The 25,445-nt window shown below is 35.0% G+C and overlaps 1 protein-coding gene across 1 annotated transcript in view; it reads left to right on the forward strand.

The window, feature by feature from the left end:
• The window catches only part of TRHDE (thyrotropin releasing hormone degrading enzyme), a 458,543-nt gene that overhangs the window by 427,673 nt on the left and 5,425 nt on the right, over positions 1-25,445 (forward strand). The window contains exons 16-18 of the mRNA XM_066365808.1: positions 7,943-8,110; positions 9,657-9,797; positions 24,269-24,350. Coding sequence (XP_066221905.1) covers positions 7,943-8,110; positions 9,657-9,797; positions 24,269-24,350 — 391 coding nt within the window. The remainder of the gene's footprint in view (positions 1-7,942; positions 8,111-9,656; positions 9,798-24,268; positions 24,351-25,445) is intronic.

Genomic DNA, 25,445 nt, shown 5'->3' on the forward strand with positions numbered 1-25,445 from the left:
AGTAGTACAGGCAGTTATTGGTCAAAGTTTGTATTTTAAAATAGTGTGATTTTTCTTTGACAAATAATAGTTTCTTATAGGAGATACTTTAACTGTTTAATCAGAATTATTTCTACATCTTATTCAGTAACATTTTTATACATTGGAATATACTTTATTTTAATAGTAACATAATCTTACCTTTATAAATGGGGTTATACATTTACTTATCTTATTTCCAAAGTGATTATAAAAGTTATTAAATTATTAAATTTGAAATATATGAGTTAAAATAAGGAATAGTTATCTATAATACCAGAGGCAAATGATGTTGATATTCTCTTATCTTCTGTCTTATTTCCTAACATACATATTATGTCTTTTAAAACATAACAGAATTTTATTGTCTATGTATTATACTGTCCCTAATAATATATTTTATTATGTTAACTAATATATTTACCATATTATTAAATATTAATACATAATTCTTAATTACTATTTTTATTTTAACTTAAAATAGCTCCTTATTATTTTAGATAAATTTTGATTTTTTAATGTTAAGAAACAATGAAGTAACAAGAACAATCATAGAAAAATTTTTGTTATTTATTTTAATTTATGAATCTACTTCCCAACTTTTATTTAATAACTAAAATACCAGTTTTATTTTATCATCATTATTTAACTCGGTAAAAATTTTCCCTAAGAGCTGCATGCCTTTATTTTTCTATCTACTTTTTTTTTTAAGTTCTACCTAAACATTTAGTTTTTAAACATTTGCTTTTGTCAAGGTAAAATAGGTTAAACATATCACCAAAATACAAACATAAATTAATTTACAGTGATACACTGAATTTTAAGCTTTAAAAGTTGTTCATTTACAGTGGCTGCACCAGTCTGCATTCCCAACAGTGCAGGAGGGTTCCCCTTTCTCCACATCCTCACCAGCACCTATCGTGTGTTGTTTTGTTAATGAGTGCCATTCTGACTGGTATGAGGTGGTATCTCATTGTGGTTTCAATTTGCATTTCTCTAATGATTAGTGATGTTGAACATTTTTTCATCTGTCTATTGGCCATCTGTATGTCCTCTTTGGAGAAGTGTCTATTCATTTCTTTTGCCTATTTTTTATTGGATTATTTGTCTTCTTGGTGTTGAGTTTTACAAGTTCTTTATAAATTTTGGTTATTAACCCCTTATCAGACATATTGTCGAATATGCTCTCCCATTGTGTGGTTTGTCTTTTGATTCTGTTCATATTGTCTATAGCTGTACAAAAGCTTTTTAGTTTGATATAGTTCCATTTAAAAAAATATCATATAAGCCCTGGCCAGTTGGCTCAGTGGTAGAGCGTCAGCCTGGTGTGCAGAAGTACTGGGTTCGATTCCCGGCCAGGGCAAACAGGAGACGTGCCCATCTGCTTCTCCACCCTTCCCCCTTTCCTTCCTCTCTGTCTCTCTCTTCCCCTCCTGCAGATGAGGCTCCATTGGAGCAAAGATGGCCTGGGCGCTGGGGATGGCTCCTTGGCCTCTGCCCCAGGCGCTAAAGTGGCTCTGGTTGCAACAGAGTGATGCCTGGGAGGGGCAGAGCATTGCCCCCTGGTGGGCAGAGCGTCACCCTCTGGTGGGCGTGCCAGGTGGATCCCGGTTGGGTGCACGCGGGAGTCTGTCTGACTGTCTCTCCCCGTTTCCAGCTTCAGAAAAATACAAAAAATACAAAAAATAAAAAAATAAAAAAATATCATATGACCTCACTCATTTGAGGAACCCAAGGAACAATGAGAACTGAGGAATGGAATGAGACAGAGGAGGGATCAAAGGGAACAGAGGAAAATAGGACAGAGGGAAAGGGGATGATAGGATGGGATAAACCTGAAAGGAAGGGAGGAGGGCGCTGTTGGGAGGGGGGCAAGGGAGATGTTGAGGAGAGTGAGAAGGAGGGGGGATGCATTTGATGCAACCTTAGAATCTATGTAAACACAATTAATTAAATTAAAAAAAACCCAAACCTTGTTCATTGAAATGCAATCTGTCATGATCTTATTTAAGTAGAGAATAGAATTTAAAATATAGTAGAAGTTACACTAATTAGCTAATAATTTCTGCAATGTTAGTACACTAGAAAAAAATAAAGCTACTTTCTTTTGGGTAAGTATTACCGCATTCATCTCATATGAAGACAGAAGAGACTCCTGCTTGTGTATACAATGTATATTGTACCTAGAAGAAAACAAGCACATCTTTCCTTCCCAGATGATAAAATTCCATTAAAAGATTTACTTCTGAGACAGCAATTAAATATAAATGACTGTGAGGATATTCACATTTTCATAAACAATTCCCATGTTTATGAGAAAGAACCATCTCTCCCTGTAATCCTGACATCGAGAATCTCATAAGACTCATTTCTACCGTTCATAACTATGGGTTCTGTGGGTTTATCAGCTCATGGTTTACAAACAAATGAGGTTTTTCATTTGTTTCTAATGACTTTGGTTTATACATTGAGATCTTAAACTGTCCCCAGAGCAATTATTTTGCTAAAATATTATTAGAACATCTTTACAAATTTAGCAACAAAGCATGATTTCATTAACAGTGGAAATCATTAGGAACCAAGGAACCTTGGCAAATGCAGTGCTCAGAAATCTTTTTTTGTTTTCAGTGATGAGTACAAATGATCTTGTGACCTACATAGTGATTCTCTATCTGGTGGGTGGGTCAAAAATATGAGTTGATGGGATGGGAAGAGATGCTGGGTAAACCAGAGCAGTATTCTCTGACTAATCAGCTCTGTCCTTGCTCTTCTTAGAAGCTCTTTGAGCCTTAAGCAATGAGAATCTCCAAACCCCTGCTAATAGAGCCACTTCTTTCCTGAGAGGGGGTTTGTAAGCTGAATTGAGGTCTGTTTTTCAATAGGCTATCAATAGGTTTTAGATTATATATGTAAACATATGTGTGTCCCATTTCCATGGTAATCAAATTTGACACATCTGCTCTGCACAGAGGACAGCTGCTGACAAGCCTGAAACTTGACTTGCAATTTCTTGCAGATCACATCCAAATTATGTGGTCTCTTTCTCAGTTTCTGGCTGCAGCTTCAGATACAGAATCTGCTCCTATTCTGGGCAGCTTTGCTTTCAAAGGCCTCCTTTGTCTAGGACAACTTTTGTGAGAGACTTTCAGGGTATTCTGTCTTTCATTTCTTCTAGCACTTTATTGCTGGGTACCATTTCAATATTTCTTTTCCTTGCTGTCTGTATAGCCAGCTTGCCATGTAACAGCTTCCTAAATACACAGCTGGTCTATACCCTTTCAGTCATCTGGAGGCTGCATTTTAACAAAAGTCACTTCCATGAATAGAATAATATTTATTGTTGGGAAAACAGTCTTACCAACACTGAATATGTCTCAAAGATGACCTATTAAGCTGTGAATTAAATAAATAAATAAATAAATAAATAGGTTAAAGGTAACATCTGTGGCCAGTTCAGCATTAAAAGAATTACAAGTTGGATGCATTGATGTTACCCGCAGCTCATTGGGTCTGACCAGGAGTTGGTAATAGTACTCTTGTAAAGGGTATACTATTTTTTTATTTATTTATAATAATTTTATTTTTTTAATGGGGTGACATCAATAAATCAGGATACATATATTCAAAGATAACAAGTCCAGGTTATCTTGTCATTCAATTATGTTGCATACCCACCACCCAAAGTCAGATTGTCCTCTGTCACCTTCCATCTTGTTTTCTTTGTGCCCCTCCCCACCCCCTCTCCCTCTCCCATTCCCCCCTCCCCCCCGTAACCACCACACTCTTATCAATGTCTCTTAGTTTCACTATTATGTCCCACCTACGTATGGAATAATACAGTTCCTGGTTTTTTCTGATTTACTTATTTCGCTTCGTATCATGTTATCAAGATCCCACCATTTTGCTGTAAATGTTCCGATGTCATCATTTCTTATGGCTGAGTAGTATTCCATAGTGTATATGTGCCACATCTTCTTTATCCAGTCATCTATTGATGGGCTTTTTGGTTGTTTCCATGTCTTGGCCACTGTGAACAATGCTGCAGTAAACATGGGGCTGCATGTGTCTTTACTTATCAATGTTTCTGAGTTTTTGGGATATATACCCAGTAGAGGGATTGCTGGGTCATAAGGTAGTTCTATTTTCAGTTTTTGAGGAACCACCATACTTTCTTCCATAATGGTTGTACTACTTGACATTCCCACCAACAGTGTATGAGGGTTCCTTTTTCTCCACAGCCTCTCCAACATTTGCTATTACCTGACTTGCTAATAACAGCTAATCGAACAGGTGTGAGGTGGTATCTCATTGCCGTTTTGATTTGCATTTCTCTAATAGCTAAAGAAGATGAGCATCTTTTCATATATCTGTTGGCCATTTGTATTTCTTCCTGGGAGAAGTGTCTATTCATATCCTCTTCCCATTTTTTTATTGGATTGTTTGTTTGTTTGTTGTTGAGTTTTATGAGTTCGTTGTATATTTTGGATATTAGGCCCTTATCTGAGCTGTTGTTTGAAAAAATCATTTCCCATTTAGTTGGCTTTCTGTTTATTTTGTTATCAGTTTCTCTTGCTGAGCAAAAACTTCTTAGTCTGATGTAGTCCCATTCATTAATTTTTGCCTTCACTTCTCTTGCCATTGGAGTCAAATTCATAAAATGCTCTTTAAAACCCAGGTCCCTGAGTTGAGTACCTATGTCTTCTTCTATGTACTTAATTGTTTCAGGTCTTATGTTTAGATCTTTGATCCATTTTGAGTTAATTTTTGTACAGGGGGAGAGACTGTAGTCCAGTTTCATTCTTTTGCATGTGGCTTTCCAGTTTTCCCAGCACCATTTATTGAAGAGGCTTTCTTTTCTCCATTGTGTGTTGTTGGCCCCTTTATCAAAAATTATTTGACTATATATATGTGGTTTTATTTCTGGACTTTCTATTCTGTTCCATTGGTCTGAGTGTCTATTTTTCTGCCAATACCATGCTGTTTTGATTGTCGTGGCCCTATAATAGAGTTTGAAGTCAGGTATTGAAATGCCCCCAGCTTCATTCTTTGTCTTTAGGATTGCTTTGGCTATTCGGGTTTTTTTATAGTTCCATATAAAACTGATGATTTTTTGCTCTATTTCTTTAAAAAATGTCATTGGAAGTTTGATGGGAATTGCATTAAATTTGTATATTGCTTTGGGTAATATAGCCATCTTGATTATATTTATTCTTCCTAGCCAAGAACAAGGTATATTCTTCCATCTCATTATATCTTTTTCGATTTCCCTTAACAATGGTTTATAGTTTTCATTATATAAGTCCTTTACATTCTTTGTTATGTTTATTCCTAAGTATTTTATTTTTTTTGTTGCAATCGTGAAGGGGATTATTCTTTTGAGTTCCTTCTCAGTTGTTTCATTGTTGGCATATAGAAAGGCTATTGACTTCTGTATGTTAATTTTGTATCCTGCGACCTTACTGTATTGGCTTATTGTTTCTAGTAGTCTTTTTGTGGATTCTTTGGGGTTTTCGATGTATAGTATCATATCATCTGCAAAAAGTGAGGGTATACTATTTTTTTATTTAAGATTTTTTTTTGCTTTTACTTTTTATCAGATTGGTTTTTTTTGAACAACCAAAATCAGAATTCAGTGACAATTATCTGAATATAATTACTACTAATAATCAATATATCTTATTTTCATTGTTGTTAGCCATTTCAAAGTTGATGTAAATAAGAATGACTTTCATGTACAGATCATTCTGGTTCTCCACCTGGCAAAATACCACTCTGAAATCAAAGTTCCATCATTAAATATACTAAATAAAACAAGATGTGTAACCTGAACCACAGTATTGCACAGAAGTGTTATTTTCTACCTCTGGTGCCCCTGTAACCAGTGTCCAGGGCTTTGGACTGGTCAGTCCATCTATTCATTTGTATATGCATCTTATACAGTTCAGCAGCAGCAAATAGTACCTTTTGAATAACTATAGTATATGGCATTCAAGTCATTTCTAAGACACATAATTTAATATTTGATTTTTCTTTTTGCCTTTTTAATATTCCTGTATGCCTTTACTACTTGAAACCATTGATATGAGGGACTGGTTTCATAGACAGTAACCAATCTAATTTAGTGGGCTCTGTTCCTATACTCTCTTTGGTATATTACTAGCTTGATGAATTTCTATTAAGAAGTAAATTTACTGTTAGATCTAACATTAAGAAAATTTGCAATGATTGATGAATTGATGATTACAACAGACATTTTATTATTATTTCTTGCGAATATTGATATTTATAGTGATCTCTTGGCCAAAGTCATAAAAATAATATAGTATTGTACTCTGTAGCCTGTGGTTTTTGGGAGAAAAAGCTCATCCTCTTGATGTAGACTAAGCCTAGATATTTTAGCTTACTTATTGCAGTTAGTAAACATGGAGCATTTTTGTAATCTTATGTTGTGTTTACCAGAATTGACCACATTCTTCAAAATGTGGTGACAGTGTTTTCTCTGGTACTTTCAGGCATGCTATATAGCAAGCAGGTCACATACAAAACAGGGAGAGTAAGGTTTCACCAACCACTGGGAAGACTTTATCGATACTTCATTCAAGGGGGTCCAGGGCTGAGAGGGAAAACAGGAGAAAATGTGAAGCTCATATCTGGTTTCTTTTGATGTTTATTATTTTTTTTAAAGAAAATAAATAAAACAAACAGAAAAAAGGCTTCAGTCAACAAGTTAAAGTAACTTGTCTGTAAACACTTTAAATACTTGCTGGAGGAGACAGAATAATACAATATTAGCCATTTCTGGGAGCCATAACTAACAACTCTACACATCTAGTATCCTGATAAACAATCCTCAATACCCTGAATGTAGCCCTACTTAGCTGCTAACAGAACAAGATGAAGATTTTCTTACTGATAGTCATCATACAGACACTTTCTCTTTGTTCCCTATAATTCTTTAACCATAGCAGTATTTTAACTATCAAGGTCTAAATCTTTAGAACCGATTTTTGATCTTGTTATCTAGAAAAAGCACTTATTATTAGCTACATTCAAATTATAAATGAGAAGTTTTAATAATAGATTATCAAATATTGTGCAAAGCAGAAATGCTTTGTAAGTTTTTTTTTAAATATTGAAGAATTATTTTAGAGAACTGAGGCACTGAGTTTTTAAAATGTGAGGTATATATTGCAACTTGAAAGAACAATATTTAGTAAATAATTGCTATGGCAAAGTACACATGATAATTTATAATTTATAAATAACTTAGATTGATTAAATCCACTAACAGGTTCCCACTGGAACATTTATTTTGGAGTCAAAGTAAAAATTTATAGTATTTTTTATAATTATCTATAAGAAAAAAGTAATGTTTAGTTTCTCAAAATTTAAAACTTTTATTTTATTTGTTTATTATCCATATTAATAATCTCCTAGGTTCCAAAATTTTGAAGGCTATTTGAGAAAAAATTTTTTTAAAAGTTGCCAGAGAATTTTGGAGAAAATATTTTTGTGTAATACATATTAGTCAGTGTTTTCAACCAGTGCTTTCTTGTCATTCTTGGGTCTATTCATTTAGAAGCAAAATGTTTGGTTGCTAAATATATTAATGTTGGTGAAAATATAAACACTCTATTTTTATTGGTTTCTTAAGACTGTGTTCCAATTTTTGTTTAAATATGCTTTGAAGAGTAGAAAGAAAAATTTTATTCAAAGCTACCTTTAAGTAAGATACGTTATTTTATTCATTCAGTTGCCAATAGTTTTGAGTATCATTATTGTATAGTATTATTCTCATTCAGATAAAATATAATTCGTGAACTTATCTTTTTAAAAACTGACTCTATTAAAAATGCATCTGTCTTTATTTTGAATACTATGAGACTTTTAATTAACAGAAAACCACCATGGTTTGCTTCTTTAGAATACCACTAAATGTCAGAGACATCGTCTACTGCACAGGAGTCTCACTGCTAGATGAGGATGTCTGGGAATTCATCTGGATGAAATTCCACTCCACCACAGCAGTTTCGGAGAAGAAAATACTGTTGGAAGCCTTAACTTGCAGTGATGACAGGAATTTATTAAATAGGTGGGTCAATTAATGTATTAAATGTATTCGTGTATCTATGCTTCTATTTCTATTTTGTTTGTTAAGTTATTTTGTCCATTAGATTCCACATATATGTCAGATCATATGGTATTTATCTTTCTCTGACTGTCTTAACAGATGGCTGTCAGAAGGAGGGAACTAGGGGGCTAAGTGCAGAAAGGTGAAGGGATTAAGCAAATATATATATGTGATATATATATATAAAATATATATATATATATATTTTATATATATATATCACATAGACACTGAAAGCAGGGGGGTGATAGCCAGAGGGAAAGGGGATTAAAAAGAAGTGGGCAAAGGGAACAAATGGGGATGGAAAGACACTTTGGGGTATGAGTACATAAAACAACATGCAGATGGTGTTTTGTTGAGCTGTACACTTGAAACCTGTACGATTTTGTGAACCAATGTCACTCTAATAAATTCAATAAAACAGTAAATTTATTTGTGTAATGAAAGTATTCTCAATTAACCAAACTGTTCTGAAGTTATTTTTATTTTTTTTGTATTTTTCTGAAGCTAGAAACAGGGAGAGACAGTCAGACAGACTCCCGCATGTGTCCGACCGGGATCCACCCGGCTCGCCCACCAGGGGACGATGCTCTGCTTCTCCGAGGCGTCGCTCTGCTGCGACCCGAGCCACTCTAGTGCCTGGGGCAGAGGCCAAGGAGGCATCCCCAGCGCCCGGGCCATCTTTGCTCCAATGGAGCCTTGGCTGCGGGAGGGGAAGAGAGAGACAGAGAGGAAGGAGAGGGGGAGGGGTGGAGAAGCAGATGGGCGCTTCCCCTGTGTGCCCTGGCCGGGAATCAAACCCGGGACCCCTGCACGCCAGGCCAACGCTCTACCACTGAGCCACCCGGCCAGGGCCTATTTTTTTGAATATATGCTAGTTACTAAAAAGTCTATATTCCTAGAACTAAGTAAAACTGATGCATTAATATAACTAAAGCTAGTTGACTTGAAAGATATACCTTTGTTTCTAACTAATTTTTAAAGATGTCACTTATATATGTAAGACAATATTTCAATATAAAAGTGTTTACTACAAAGAATTTTAAATATAAGTTTGAGTCATCAAAACAGATTTTGATTTCTCCAACCACAAGATTTTTTTCACAATTTAATTAATTTATTAATCAACATACCATGAGTTTGAGTTTTCTTCTTTTTTTAAAAAAATTATTAATTGATTTTTAAAGAGAGAGGAAGGAAATGAGAGAGAAAGAGAAAGAAAGAAACATTAATTTTTATTCCACTTATTTATGCATTCAGTTTCTGTATGTGCCCTGACTGGGGATTGAATCCACAATCCTGCTATATAGGGATAATGCTTCAACCAACTGAGTTACCTGGCCAGTCCTCAGAACTGAAACTATTCTATTGATAAGTTTGAATTAGTAAAGCTTACACTGAACAGTTCTCTTGAAGAATATGATAAACTTAACCATGTAATTTTTAAATTTTATGAAAATATTTAAATTTTTGGACTAAAAATTTTCCCACAATCCTATCTTTAAAGGCTGCTGAATCTGTCTCTGAATTCCGAGGTGGTTCTGGATCAAGATGCAATTGATGTGATAATCCATGTAGCTCGGAATCCACATGGCCGGGACCTTGCCTGGAAGTTTTTTAGAGATAAATGGAAGATACTAAATACCAGGTAGATATAAGTTCAATCACTCAACACGAGTAAACAAAAGGTGGCATATAAGAGATAAAAGCCCAAATTTTTGTGTTAGAGCTAAGGTCCAGACAACAGAATTTGATTTTTAAATAGTTAGCCAAGATGTGTCTTGCCATGCCTATGACATTATTTTTGTTAAAATAATGTTCATGGCATTATTCATTTATTAAAGATTGATAACTGTAATTATATGTGGAAATGTGAAGAGTAAAAAAGTTTTAGGAGTGCAGTTTCCCTGGGCAATCTATCATACTGTCTAAGGTTGAAGCAATTGTTATCATAAAACCCCTATATTATGAATGAGTTATAAATTTTTAAAAATCAGATATAATTCTATTATAACAAGAAAACTTTACTTCTGTAGATTTGTTTTAATTCTTTGAAAAATATAAATATCATGAAACACCTGAAATAAAACTATGATATAAAGAAGGGATATTTGAATCATTGTATTGTTCTAGTTATAGTATAATTCATTCCTGAGACATCTGGTTTTATAGTGAGAATTCTTTATCCTCAATTTTAGAAAACATTTTCTTATATATTTAAATATATTATAATAAATGTTAATTTATTACTCTGATAATCTCTGTGGTATTTTAAAATTAAATTTATTATAGAGCCTGTAAATGCAGCTTGTTCTCCAACTTAAATGTCCCTAGACAGTGTGCAGACCTAATGTTCTGTCTCTTAAAAACTGGTGTATAAACTTGACTTTTAAAAAGTATACCTTTATCAATTACCCTAAAATAAAGAGTTGAATCTGAATGGATGTTTCATATTAAGATACATTGCTATCTACAAACATTTTGTTGTCAGAAAGCAATGATATTCCTAAAAAGCACATTGGGTTTTGAATTTTTGGCTCAGAAATTGGAATGTTTGGAAAATTAGAACTTCCTTTGCTGTCATGCATACACCATAGTGAATAGTCAGACACAAGGTGAAATTAATATATGCAAGCATTTTATTAAACAGAGTATTAAATGTCTACCAATACACAGAGTCTCTTTAGACAGTGATTTTGTAGATCAGAGCTCATCGTAATGCATATATAGTTTAGTTTCTACCAAAAAGTGTTTAGTTCCTGATATGCCTATTTTGTCTCAGAGACAGAGGCAGGTTTAATGGTGGGTGCACCAGGTATGTGCCCAGGGCCTCGACATCTGAAGGGCCCTACAAAATCCCAACTTTACAGTTGTTTCTAATATAAGGGGCCCAATATTTTTTTCTGTGCCCAGGGTCTCAACCAACCTAAATATGCCTTTGCTCAGAGAGTCCATTATCTCTAATCAAAACGTAAAAATGTTTTAACATAGCTATAGAAGGTGTTTATCTTAACAAAAGGATTGTCTTCATCTACTCCTACTCCTTTGTCAATATTTGAATATTTGAATTCATGGGGCTACTGTCCAAAGGTCTTTGTAATGCCCTGTGGATTCTCCCTGGTTTTAGTTGCCATCTCTTCTCATGGTTTCAATCAGTCTTAAATCCACATCTCTAATTTAGTCATTTCACCTAAGTGATATACTATAATAGACAGCAGTCTGTTGGGATCCCCTGTAAGGATGTACATGCAAAGCTAACCCCATCATTTATCTCTCCCTTTTCTCAGCAAAGAATATGGCTATCCACCAATTGTTCAACCGAGATACCTAGGAAGTTACATATGACTCCCCCTTTCCCTTGCTGTATGTAACAACTAGTCTTGAAGTCTTGTCAGTTTAACAGTTTCTAAATGTTTCTTGAATTTGTCCTCTCTTTCCTGATACCACTAACCAGTACTCTTAATAATAGTCTACCTGTCCCCTTGCCTCTGTAATTATGCCTATCATTATGTGTACCACTGCACACACATACACACAGTCACACCTTTTTCATTTGTCCCAAGAATCACTCTAAAAAACAAAAATGCTATTTCCCTGAAGTAAAAACCTTCAATGGTTGTGCTGCACAGAAAATCTAAACTCCTTAATAAATCTCCTGATGAACCCCTTGGCCTCTTGTTCTGCTTTCCCCAGCCTTACAACTTATACACACTTAATACCATATTCTTGTAGTTGTTTGCATCCACCACATGGTTTTACACCTCTTTGCTATGCTTTATGTTGAGTCCTCTGCCTAAAATTACTTTCTTCTTTGATGTTCAGAATTACTCCATACTCAATCTACATGCTATATCATCTCTCGAATCTTTACTCCATATCGCACAACAAAAAGACTTTGTCTAAAGAAGGTGATGTATAATTTCATCACTCTATAAATGGAAATCATGTTTATAATACTAGATAGTATAATACCTTCAAAGAAAGAATTATGCCTTATTAATCTTTATATGACTATAAGCAAAGTATATGTGAAACACTCTTAGAAAAAGATTTATTTTATTCCTGCACAGTGGGCCATTTCTTTAACCACATAGTGATTACTAGTGATTACTTATTATTGATTGCCTATTTATTTTATTTAGCTAACTTTTTCTTGTATAATAGTTCACTATTAGAATTACAACAAATTGTGATAATCATCCAGTTTAGTCCCCTCATTTTACAGATGAGAAAACTGCGTCTTCAAAACCTAAATTATTTAAAGTCCCACAAGTATTAACAGCATTAGAAAACCTCTTGTAGTGGTGACTGGACACTTCTTCAAAAAACTTAGAATTTTTTTTTGGTGTACTTGTTTTTAGTTCTGAGTATGATCACCTATGATAACTATCCTTAGCACAGAATAGACAAATAAATAAAATGAAAAAAACTTGGGTCATGAGTCAATTAAGTATGCTTGTGGTAAAAGAATTATACAATTTAAATGAAAAATTTGATATATCTTTTAATACCCACATGAAAAAATGCTAATATTTTAGAAGCATTTTTGAGAAATTTGGCTCCATTTCTAAGCCTGAAAAATGAGAATGCAAGTGTCAATTTGGACTGACCAAACCAAAGAATATGTTTAAAATGATCATAATGCCCAGATTTCTCTTACAGTCCCATTTCCTATGTTGGGATCATTTTTCCTAGTGAGCTAGCTTACTTCAAAATTAAATGTTTTAAAATAGATATTCCTCAGAACTTGGATTGGAAATGTAATAGTAATTCTTGCATTTAATTTTAGAGCACTTCATTTTAAAAATTTACTACTACTCAGACTTCCTTAAAAATTGTAGGCCAGTCCCCAGGTCTGTTGTGAGTTAGGAAGGAGCACCTGGAAGCCTGAATTTGCCATTGCTGGGGCTTTAAAGCCAGAGAGCTAAAGCTGTAGAGCCGAAGCTATAAGGCTGAAGCCATAAAGCCCTCACAACAATATAACTTTGGTCCTGCCTACATCATTATGACAGCAACATCTCAGGGGAGGACAGCCTAGGAACTTCACAAAGCTAAATATTGTAATACAGTGATAGCTACTGGAAGAAACCTCTCAAAAACTTTGCCTTTATTTTCCCTTTTTATTCTTTTTTCTCTTGAATTTTATTTTCTTTAATGTTTATATATTTCATTCTTATTTTTGTGGGTGTTTTGTTTTTTTGATTTTTCTGTTTGCTTTCCATCCTTTTTCCTTTGATTGTTATTTACCTTTCATAATTTTTTAAAATTTTTATTATATTTTTTATTTTAATTATTTATTTTTAAGGTTTTTTTGGGGGGTGTGTTGGTTAGGGTTTTTAACATTACCATGCTCAAATGTCATCAAGGAAGAAGAAATCAAATACCATGGCTATACAAGACAGAGACGTAGTTCAAAAAGAAAATGAAAAAATCTCCAGAAAAATATCCCATTACATGGAAACCTTGAAGTTAAATTATAGAGAATTCAAAAATGAAGTACTGAAAATGTTCAATGGGATGCAAGAAGACATCAACAGACAACTTAATGAGCTCAGAAAAAAATTAATGAACAAAATGAATACCTTACCAAGTAGATTGAAATTTTAAAAACAGAGATGAAGAATTTAATACATGAATTGAAAATTGAGGTAGCAAGTTTAGCTAATGGAATAAGCCACATAGAGGAAAAAAATCACTGACATTGAAGAAAGGCAAGTAGAGATGCTACAGAGAGAAGAGGAGACTCACAAATTGAAAAACCTGAGAGCTCTACAGGAATTGTCTGATTCCATCAGAAAGAATAATATAAGAATAATGGGTATATCAGAGGAAGAAGAGAGGGAGAAGGGAATGGAGAGCCTATTCAAATGAATATTGATGAGAATTTCCCAAGCCTATGGAAAGAGTTAGAGCCTCAAATCCAAGAAAAAAACAGAACGCCAAGTTACTGCAACCGAAACAGACATATTCCAAGACACATCATAATAAAATTGTCAAAAATCAGTGACATAGAAAAATCCTCAAGGCAGCTAGAGAAAAGAACAACATAACATGTAAAGGAAAGCCCATGCTATTATCATCAGACTTCTCAGCAGAAACTCTACAAGCCAGAAGAGAGTGGACCCAAACATTCAAAGTATTGAAAGAGAGGAATTACCAGCTAAGAATATTGTAACCATCAAAGTTATCCTTCAAATATGAAGGAGAAATAAAAAATTTTATAGACATACAGAAGCTGAGGGAATTTTAAACTTAGAAACTCCCACTACAGGCAATACTCAAGGGGGTTATTCGACCAGACACAAAGAACAAAACAAATCAAAACAACAAGTAAAACTCCAACAAGGTCACAATAAAAACAAGGAGAATCTGGGATGACAATAACATAAAAGGGGAGAGGATAAAGATCTGCAATAGCAAAGAAGAATAGAGTGCAAAAGCACTCATAAGACAAAGGACTTTTGTACATATGAACATTTGTCTCTTAATAACCTAAAGGTAAGCAACCTCAAAAAAAGCCACTACTGAAATACACAGCTTAAAAAAAAAAGAAATAGGAGAAAGAAGTATGGAATACCACCAAACAAAAAGACAAGACACAGAGCTACCAGAAAACAAAACATAACATGGTTATAGGAAATCCTCGTGTCAATAATTACCCTAAATGTAAATAGACTGAACTCAGGAATAAAGAGGCACAGAGTAGCAGATTGGATCAAAAAGCAAATCTGCACCATATGCTGGTTTAAGAGACACATTTAAGCTGCAAGCACAAAAGTAGATTCAAACCGAAAGGTTGGAAAATGATTCTCCAACCAAATAATATCCAACAAAAAGCAGGTGTAGCCATACTCATACCTGACAATGCTGACTTAAAGACAATAGGTAACCAAAGACAAAGATGGACATTTTGTAATGATAAAGAGATATTGTATCAAGAAGACATAATACTTCTTAATATATATGCACTGAACCAGGGAGCACCAAAATATATAAGACATCTACTAACTGATCTGAAAGTAGAAGCAGACAAAACAGTCATACTGGAGATTTCAACACACCACTGATGACTTTACACATAGACCATCCAAACAGAAAATCAATAAAGAAATATGTGTCTTAAACGACAGTCTGGACCAAATGGACATAATAGACATTTACAGAATATTTCATCCCAAATTGTCAGATTATACATTCTTCTCTAGTGTGCATGGAACATTCTCAAAGATAAACCATATGTTGGGCCACAAAACTAATATCAACATATTCAGAAAGATTGAAATTATACCAAGCATATTTTATAATAATAAGGCTTTGAAATTAGAATTTAACTGTAGAAAGAAGTAAAGAAACCTACAAATATGTGGAAATTAAACAACATACTTCTAAAAAATGACTGGATCAAAGAAGAAATAAAAGCAGAGATCAAAAGATATATACAGATTAACAAAAATTACAGTATGACAAATCAAAATTTTTGGGATGCAGTGAAAGCAGTAAGAGGGAAGTTTATATAATTACAGGCTATATCAGGAAACAAGAGAGATCAGTAAATAACCTAACATTACATCTTAAGGAACTAGAAAAAGAAGAACAAAGGCAACCCAAAGTAAGCAGAAGAAAGGAAATAGTAAAAATTAGAGTAGAACTAAATGAAAGAGAGAACAAGAAGCTATAAAAAAATTAATGTAACAAAGAGCTGGTTCTTTGAAAAGATCAGTAAAATCGACAAACCACTGGCTAGGAAACCCTATTTAAACCTATAAGCAGGAAGAAATAGAAACAACTATCACAAACTTCCCCAAAAACAAAAATCCAGGACCAGATGACTACACTAGTGAATTCTACCAAACATTTAAAGATTTAGTGCCTGTCCTTCCCAAAGTCTTCCAAAAAATAGAAGAAGAAGCAATAGTCCCCAATATACTTTAAGAGGCCAACATAACCCTCATACCAAAACCTGCCAAGGACAACACAAAAAAAGAAAACTACAGACCAATATCTGAGGATTTTACAGATGTAAAAATCCTCAGCAAAATACTAGAAAATCAAATACAACAACACATTACAAAAATAATACATCATGATCAAGTGTGATTCATTCTAGGAGCACAAGGATGGTTCAACATATGGAAATCGATCAACATAATACACCACATCAACAAAACAAAAACCAAAAATTATATGATCCTATTAATAGATCCAGAAAAGGCATTTGATAAGATATAACATCCCTTTATTTTTAAAACACTCAATAAAATCAGTATAGAAGGAAAGTACCTCAACATAATAAAGGCCATATATGATAAACCATCATCTAATATCATAGTAATGGTGAAAAAGTGAAAGCTTTTTTTCTCTAAAATCAGGAAAAGACAAGGATGACTACTCTCTCTTCAACATAATTCTGGAAGTTTTAGCCAGGGCACTCAGGCAAGAGAAAAAAATAAAAGGCATCCATATAGGGAAAGAAAAAGTAAAGATACCTCGTTTTGCAGATGACATGATCTTGTATATAGAAAACCCCAAAGACTCCACCAGAAAACTCTTAGAAACAACAAACCAATACAGTAAAGTTGCAGGATCCAAAATCAGTATACAGAACTCCACTTCTTTCCTATATGCCAATGATGAAACATTGGAAAATGAACTAAAAAAAAAATTTCTTTAACAACTGCAACAAAAAAATAAAACAAAACACCTAGGAATAAACTTAAGGGATGTGAAGGACCTATATACTGAAAACTACAAATATTATTGAAAGGAATTGAAAAAGACACAATAAAAGGGAAAATTATTCCATGTTCAAGGATTAGAAGAATTAACATAGTTACAATGGCTTTATTACCCAAAGCAATATACAAGTTTAACTCAATCCCCATCAAAATCCCAATGTTATTTTAAAGAAATAGAACAAAGAATTACCAGGTTTGTATGGAACACATAAAAAAGCTCTGAATAGCCAAAGCAAGGCTGAAGAAAAAGAATGAAGTCAGAGGTATCACACTACCTGACCTCAAATTATACTCTAGAGCCGTGATAATCAAAACATCATGTTATTGGCAGAAAAACAGACAGTCAGATCAATGGAACAGAATCAAGGGCCCAGAAATAAAACTACATATATATGGACGAATCATCTTCCACAGAGGAACCAAAAACACACAATGGAGAAAAGAAAGCCTCTTCAATAAATGATGTTGGGAAAATTAAAAAGCCACATGCAAACTTTATTGTATTGATTTATTGTGTCTAAGAGTTTTCTGGTGTAAACTTGACTAAACCTTGTTCCCCTGCACAAAAATTAATTCAAAATGGATCAAAGACCTAAGTATAAGATCTGAAACAATAAATTACATAAAACAAAACATAAATACTAAGCTCATGGACCTTGGCTATAGACAGCAATTTGGGAATTTGACCCCAAAGTCAAGGGAAGTAAAGGCAAAAATAAAGAATGTGACTATATAAAACTAAAAAGCTTCTGCACTGAAAAAGAAACTGACAAAAAACCCCAAATAGACAGCCAAGTAAATGAGAAATTATATTTCAAACAACAGCTCCAATAAGGGGTTAATATTCAAAATATATGAAGAACTCACAAAGCTCAGCAACAAACAAGCAAACAATCCAATTAAAAAATGGGGAGAGGACCTGAACAGACATTTCTCTTAAGAGGACATACAAATGGCCAACAGATATATGAAAAGATCCACATCTTCACTAGCTATTCAAAAAATGCAAATCAAAACTATAATGAGGGGTCAAAGATGGTGACGGAGTAGGTGGACATTCCAACTGCCATCACCCAGGACCAAAATCGATTACAATTTAATTTAAGAACAATCATCTTGAAAAACCAATGTTGGACTTAAAGGAGAGAACTCTATCTATAACCAAGGACCACAGAAGAAGCCACACTGAGACTGATAGGAAGGGCAGAGATGCAGAAAGGGCTGCCCCACTCCCAGGAGCGAGCAGTGGGTGAGGTTTTGGAGGGAATCTCACTGCAGGGAAGGTCACCCTGAGAAGTGGGGGTGCTCACCCCCAGGCCCAGACTCCCAGTCTAGAGCCCCAGAATCTAGAAGAGGTGCCCAGGCAGCATTTGGCAGTGAAAAGAGCAGGGTTTTAGTCTGCAAGAAAGAGACTGAGATTTTTGAGACGCAGACTCCATCATAAAGGGCCCATGTAGAAAACTTCAATCATAGCCACTTACCTGGGGCTCCAGTGGAGAAAGAGCTGAAAGGACTGGAGTTGCATGAGTTGAGTGTAAAGTCTGAGGCACAGAGGGAAACACTGTGGGGGATGACCACCAGAACCCCTGTGCTGAGACATTCTCCAATAATGTAATTTTCATCTTTCCAGGTTGGAGCATCCCCTTTGTATGGCTTCAACCTGGGGAAAAGCAACTGTTCCTCCCTCCAGGATCTCTACTATCCTAGTCATGGCAATGGGTCATTCTGAGAGACCAGGAAGTATGGGGCGCATCTGTGGCTCATTTTTTTTTTTCTTGAGGCTGGAGCTACCCTCACTCCCATGCTCCTGAATCTAAGACTGGTGCTATCACCTCACAGGAGACTCAGTAGAAACTGTACAGGGAGAGCGGATAGACCTCACTTCTGGGTCTCAGAGGCCACACCCTACTGAGGTCTGTAAAAAGTCTGGACAAACTGACATTTGGGGTTGAGGGGCGGAGCCACACCCACAACCCTTGCTGATCCCTCAATTGCTACAGGTCCTAGACTCTAGCAGAGTTTTTTTCAGCAGCTGAAAAAACAAGCAACAAGCATACAGAGGCTGTGGGAGGCAGGACTCAGGGAAACTTGGCCTTTTAAGCAGACATTACCCCAGGCCTAGTGTGGATAAAAGGCAGCCAAGGTGTGCAGCTTGGTATTTCCATGTACACCTGGGCCCAGCAGAGACAGCCACAAACTCCGGATTGCTTGTAGGTATAAACGGTAATCAAAATTGACAAACCTTTAACCAGACTTATCAAGAAAAAAAGAGAGAGAACTCAAATAAATAAAATTAGAAACGAAAGTGGAGAAGTAACAACTGACAGTGCAGAAATACAAAGCATTGTAAGAAAATACTATGAAGATCTGTATGCCAAAAAATTGGACAATCTAGGAGAAATGGATAAATTTCTTGAAACATACAATCTTCCAAGACTCAATCTGGAAGAATCAGAAAACCTAAACAGGCTGATTACAACAAATGAAATTAAAACAGTCATGAAAAAACTTCTAACAAACATAAGTCCTGGGCCAGAAGGCTTCACAGGTGAATTTTACCAAACATTCAGAGAAGAACTAACACCTATCCTTCTCAAGCTTTTTCAAAAAATTCAAGAGTAGGGAAGACTTCCAAGCTCCTTTTATGATGCAAGCATCATCCTCATTCTGAAACCATGTAAAGACACTACAAAGAATGAAAACTATAGACCTGATGAACATAGATGCTAAAATTTTCAACAAAATATTAGCAAACCAGATCCATCAATACATTAAAAAATCATACATCATGATCAAGTGGTATTTATTCTGGGGAAGCAAGGCTGGTACAATATTTGCAAATCAATCAGTGTGATTCATCACATAAACAAATGGATAGATAAAAATCACATGATCATATGCAGAAAAAGCATTTATTAACATCCAGAATCCATTTATGATCAAAACTCTCAACAAAGTGGGAATACAGGATACATACCTTAACATAATTAAAGACATCTATGACAACCAACAGCCAACATAATTTTCAATGAACAAAAATTGAAAGCAATCCCCTTAAGATCAGGAACAAGGCAGAGGTTCCCCCGTTCACCATTCTTATTCAACGTAACTCCAGAAATCTTAGCCACAGATATCAGACAAGAAAAAGAAATAAAAGGTATCCAAATTGGAAATGAAGAAGTAAAACTATCATTATTTGCTGATGACATGATTCTGTACATAGAAAACTCTAATGTCTTTGTCAGAAAACTGCTAGTCCAGATAAATGAATTCGGCAAGGTGGCAGGATATGAAATTAATATTCAGAAATCAGTGGCATTTTTATACACCAACAATGAACTGTCTGAAAGAGAAATTTAGGAAAAATCCCCTTCACTATCATTAAAAAAAAAAAGTACCTAGGTGTAAATTTACCCAAGGAGATAAAAGACTTGTACTCAGAAAATTATAAGACATTGAAAAAAGAAATCAAGGAAGATACAAACACATGGAAGCATATACTGTGTTCATGGATAGGAAGAATAAACATCATTAAAATGTCTATATTACCCAAAGCAATGTATAAATTCAATGAAGTTTCTATTAAAATACCAATGGCATACTTCAAAGATATAGAAAAAATATTCCAAAAATTTATAGGGAATCAAAAAAGAACATGAATAGCCTCAGCAATATTGAAAATGTAGAATAAAGTGGGAAGTATCACAATTCCTGATATCAAGTTATACTACAAGGCCATTGTAATCAAAACAGCTTGGTACTGGCATAAGAACAGGCATACAGATCAATGGAACAGAACAGAGAACCCAAAAATAGAGCCACGCTTTTATGGACAATTGATATTTGACAAAGGAGGTAAGAGCATACAATGGAGTAAAGATAGTCCCTTTAATAAATGGTGTTGAAAAAATTGGACAGGTACCATCAAAAAAATAAAACTAGACCACCAACTTACACCATTCACAAAAGTAAACTCAATATGGATAAAAGACTTAAATATAAGTCGCAAAACTATATACATCTTGGAAGGAAACATAGGCAGTAAACTCTCCAATATCTCTCATAGCAATATTTTTGCTGATATATCTTATGAGCAAGTGAAATAAAGAACAAAACAAACAAATGGGACTATATCAAACTAGAAAGCTTTTGTACAGCAAAAGTCACCATGAGAAAAATTAAAAGACAACCCACACAATGGGAGAACATATTTGACAATGCATCTGATAAGGGATTAATAACCAAAATGTATAAAGAATTGCTAATACTCAACACCAGGAAGTTAAACAATCCGATTAAAATATGGGCAAAAGAACTGAATAGATACTTCTCCAATAGGACATACAGGTGGCAAATAGGCATATGAAAAAATGTTCAACATCATTAATCATCATAGAAAAGCAGATTAAAAGCACAACGAGATACCACCTCACACCTGTCAGAATGGCAATCATTAACAAATCAACACACAATAAGTGCTGGCGAGGGTGTGGAGAAAAGGGAACCTTCCTGCACTGCTGGTGGGAATGCAGACTTGTGCAGCCACTGTGGAAAACGGTATGGAATTTTCTCAAAAAATTATAAATAAAACTACCTTTTGACCCAGCTATCCCACTTTTAGGAATATATCCTAAGAATACCAAATCACTTATTCAAAAGAAGATATGCACTCCCATGTTTATTGCAGCTTGTATACAATATCCAAGATCTGGAAACAGCCCAAGTGTCCATCAGTAGACGAGTGGATTAAAAAGCAGTGGTACATATACATAATGGAATACTACATGACCATGAAAAAGAAGGAAATCTTATCTTTTTCAATGACATGGAGAGACTTGGAGATTATTATGCTAAGTGAAATAAACCAGGCAGAGAAAGACAAGTATCATATAATCTCACTAATATGTGGAATCTAATGATCAAATGTGAATGGTGAAACAGTATAGAGGCAGTGGTGGGTTCACAGGAAGCAGAGGGACAGCTGTCAGAGGGAAGTGGGATGAGGGGATGGGATCAGAGATGGTGAAGGGATTAGTGAAATTATATACACATAACACATAGATACAGATAGCAGGACAGCAAATCCCAGAGTGAAGGGGGGAGGGGTGGACAATGAGAGACTAGGCAGTCGGGGTGAGGGAATTAAATTGAATGGGACACTTGAATTCATGTTAACACAATAAGTTAAAATTAAAAAATAGCTATAATGCGATACCACCTCACACCTGTTAAATTGGTTATTATCAACAACACAGGTAATAACAAGTGTTAGAGAGGCTGTGGAGAAAAAGGAACCCTTATTCACTGCTGGTGGGAATGCAAATTATTACAACCATTATGGAAAAAGGTATGGCGGTTCCTCAAAAAATTAAAAATAGAATTACCTCTACTGGGTATTTACCCCCAAAACTCAGAAACATTGATATGTGCAGACATATGCACCCCCATGCTAATTGCAGCTCTATTCACAATGGCCTAGAAATGGGAACAACCAAAGTGTCCCTCAATAGAGGATTGGATAAAGAAAAGGCGGTACATATATACAATGGAATACTACTCAGCCATAAGAAATGACATAGTGACAATTACAACAACATGGATGGATCTTGAAAACATTATACTGAGTGAAATAAGGAAATCAAAAAAGCTAAGAACTGTATGATTTCACACATAGGTGGAATATAAAACTGAGACTCATGGACATAGATAAGAGTGAAGCGGTTAACAGGGAAAGGAGATGTGGGGGTGGGGTTGGGGAAGAATGTAAAGGACAAATATAAGATGACAGGAAATGATTTGACTTTGGGTGATGGGTATACAACAATCAACTGTTCAAATGCTATAGAACTCTTTAACTGAAACCTATGTACTTTTATTGATCAATATTATTTTGTTAATTTTCTAAATAAATTTTTAAAAAGTTGTGAGCCTAATCATATGGCATCTGCTGGTGTTCCATAGCAACACCTCTTTGCATCTCCCTGACTCTCTAGAGATATGACCTTGAAAGCTCAGAGATCTTAAGGACATCAAAACACTAACAGTCAGGAACCCTTGAGAAGCATTCTAAAAAATCTTTACAGTACTGTTTATTTTTTTTAATATTTATTTTTCAAGTACAGTTCACATACAATGTTATACTGTTTCAAGTGTACAACCCAGTGATTGAACATTATATAACTTACTAATCATCCCAATAAATCTCATATCCATCTAACAACAAACATAGTTATTAGAATATAATTGACTATATCTCCTCTACTATACTTTACATCCCCATGACTATCCTGTAATTACCAATTTGTACTTCTTAACCCTTTCATGGTTTCACCCATTCCCTCAATCTCCTCCTGTCTGGCTACCATCAAAATGTTCTCTGTATCTACAAGTCTGTTTCTGTCCTCCTTGTCATTTATTTTGTTTGTTTTTTTTTTAGATTCACTTGTTGATAGATATGTATTTATTGCTATTTTATTGTTCATAATATTTGTCTTTCCCCCCCTTTTTTTTTCTTAAAAAGGACCTTTTAACACTTCATGTAATACTTTTTTAGGTTTTTCCTTTCTGGGAATTTCCTTATCTGTTCTTTAATTCTAAATGATAACGTTGCTGGGTAGAGTAATCTTTGCTGTAGGTCCTTGCCTTTTGTTACTTTGAATATTTCTTGCCAATTTCTTTGACCTGCAAAGTATCTGTTGAGAAACTAGCTGACAGCCTTATGAGAGCTTCCTTATAGGTAACTGCCTTTCTCTTGCTGCTCTTAAGATTCTATATCTTTGACCAGGGGTCCCCAAACTATGGCCTGCAGGTCACATGCGGCCCCCTGAGGCCATTTATCTGGCCCCCGCCGCACTTCTGGAAGGGGCACCTCTTTCATTGATGGTCAGTGAGAGGAGCACATTGACCATCTCATTAGCCAAAAGTAGGCCCATAGTTCCCATTGAAATACTACTGGTCAGTTTGTTGGTTTAAATTTACTTGTTCTTTATTTTAAATATTGTATTTGTTCCTTTTTTTTTTTTTTTTTTTTTTACTTTAAAATAAGATATGTGCAGTGTGCATAGGGATTTGTTCATAGTTGTTGTTTTTTATAGTCCAGCCCTCCAATGGACTGAGGGAAAGTGAACTGGCCCCCTGTGTAAAAAGTTTGGGGACCCCTGTCTTTGACCTTTGGCATTTTAATTATGATGTGTTTTGGTGTGGGTCTTTTGAAATTCATCTTATTTGGGACTCTGTGCTTTCTAAAATTGTATGTCTGTTTTCTTCGTCAGGTTAGGGAAAGTTTCCATCATTAATTTTTCAAATATGTTTTGAGAGAGCAAGAAATATAATAGTTCTAAATTACTGCCTGTATTAACTTTAAGACTTATTTTTATCTTTTGAGGTATGGAGAGGCATTATTTATGAATTCCAAACTTATCAGTGGAGTTACAGAATTTCTTAACACTGAAGGTGAACTCAAAGAGGTAAATATTTTAAATTTTTTAATGCTTTTCTTTTATAAACATATAAAATTATATATTTACTTCAACCATTTCTTTCCAACTGAAATATATTATATTTATTTCTTTAACACATAGACTCATCCATGGTAAAGACTATATTCAATTCATTATTTTCAAAGATATATATATATATATCTTTAAGATATATGCATTTTTTAAGTGAGAAGAGGAGAGAGAGACTGATTCCTGCATGTGCCCTGACCAGGATCCACCTGGCAACCCTTGTCTGGGGCTGATGCTTGAATCAACCAGGCCATCCTCAGTGCTCGGGGCTGATGTTCAAACCAGTCAAGCCACTAGCTGTGACAGGGAAAGAGAGAGAAGAGGGTGAGAGGGAGGGAAAGAGAAGCAGATGGTTGTTTCTCATATGTGCTCTGAAGAGGAATTGAACCTGGGATATCTGCATGCCAGGCCGACGGATGAGCAGACCAGCCAGGGCTGGAAAGATATTTTTAACATAGTAAACATTAAATACTTTTGAGAAGTGTTTGAAAGGAATGAATTTTTAACTGTAAGATTTCAAACTCATTCTAGACATTTCTGAGCCAATTAGCTGCTAGTCAGCTGATTCTGTGAACCCAATTTAGGATCCTCTAAACCAGTGGTCCCCAACCTTTTTTGGGCCATGGACCGGTTTAATGTCAGAAAATATTTTCACAGACCGGCCTTTAGGGTGGGACGGATAAATGTATCATGTGACCAAGACAAGAGTCAAGAGTGAGTCTTAGACGGATGTAACAGAGGGAATCTGGTTATTTTTTAAAAATAAAACATCGTTCAGACTTAAATATAAATAAAACGGAAATAATGTAAGTTATTTATTCTTCTCTGCGGACCGGTACCAAATGGCCCATGGACCGGTACCGGTCCACGGCCCGGGGGTTGGGGACCACTGCTCTAAACAACAGAACTACTCTGTCACAATGACTCAGTATTTGGACACAGAAGACCCAAGCTGAAGTTGAGGTACAGAACTTATGTCTAACTACTTTGTGCTCAGACCTGTAAGGAGAATGGACAACTGGCTGTGATGATGATGCTTTATGCTATTCAGTC

Source organism: Saccopteryx leptura, chromosome 2 (assembly GCF_036850995.1).
Source record: "Saccopteryx leptura isolate mSacLep1 chromosome 2, mSacLep1_pri_phased_curated, whole genome shotgun sequence".
NCBI lineage: Eukaryota > Metazoa > Chordata > Mammalia > Chiroptera > Emballonuridae > Saccopteryx > Saccopteryx leptura.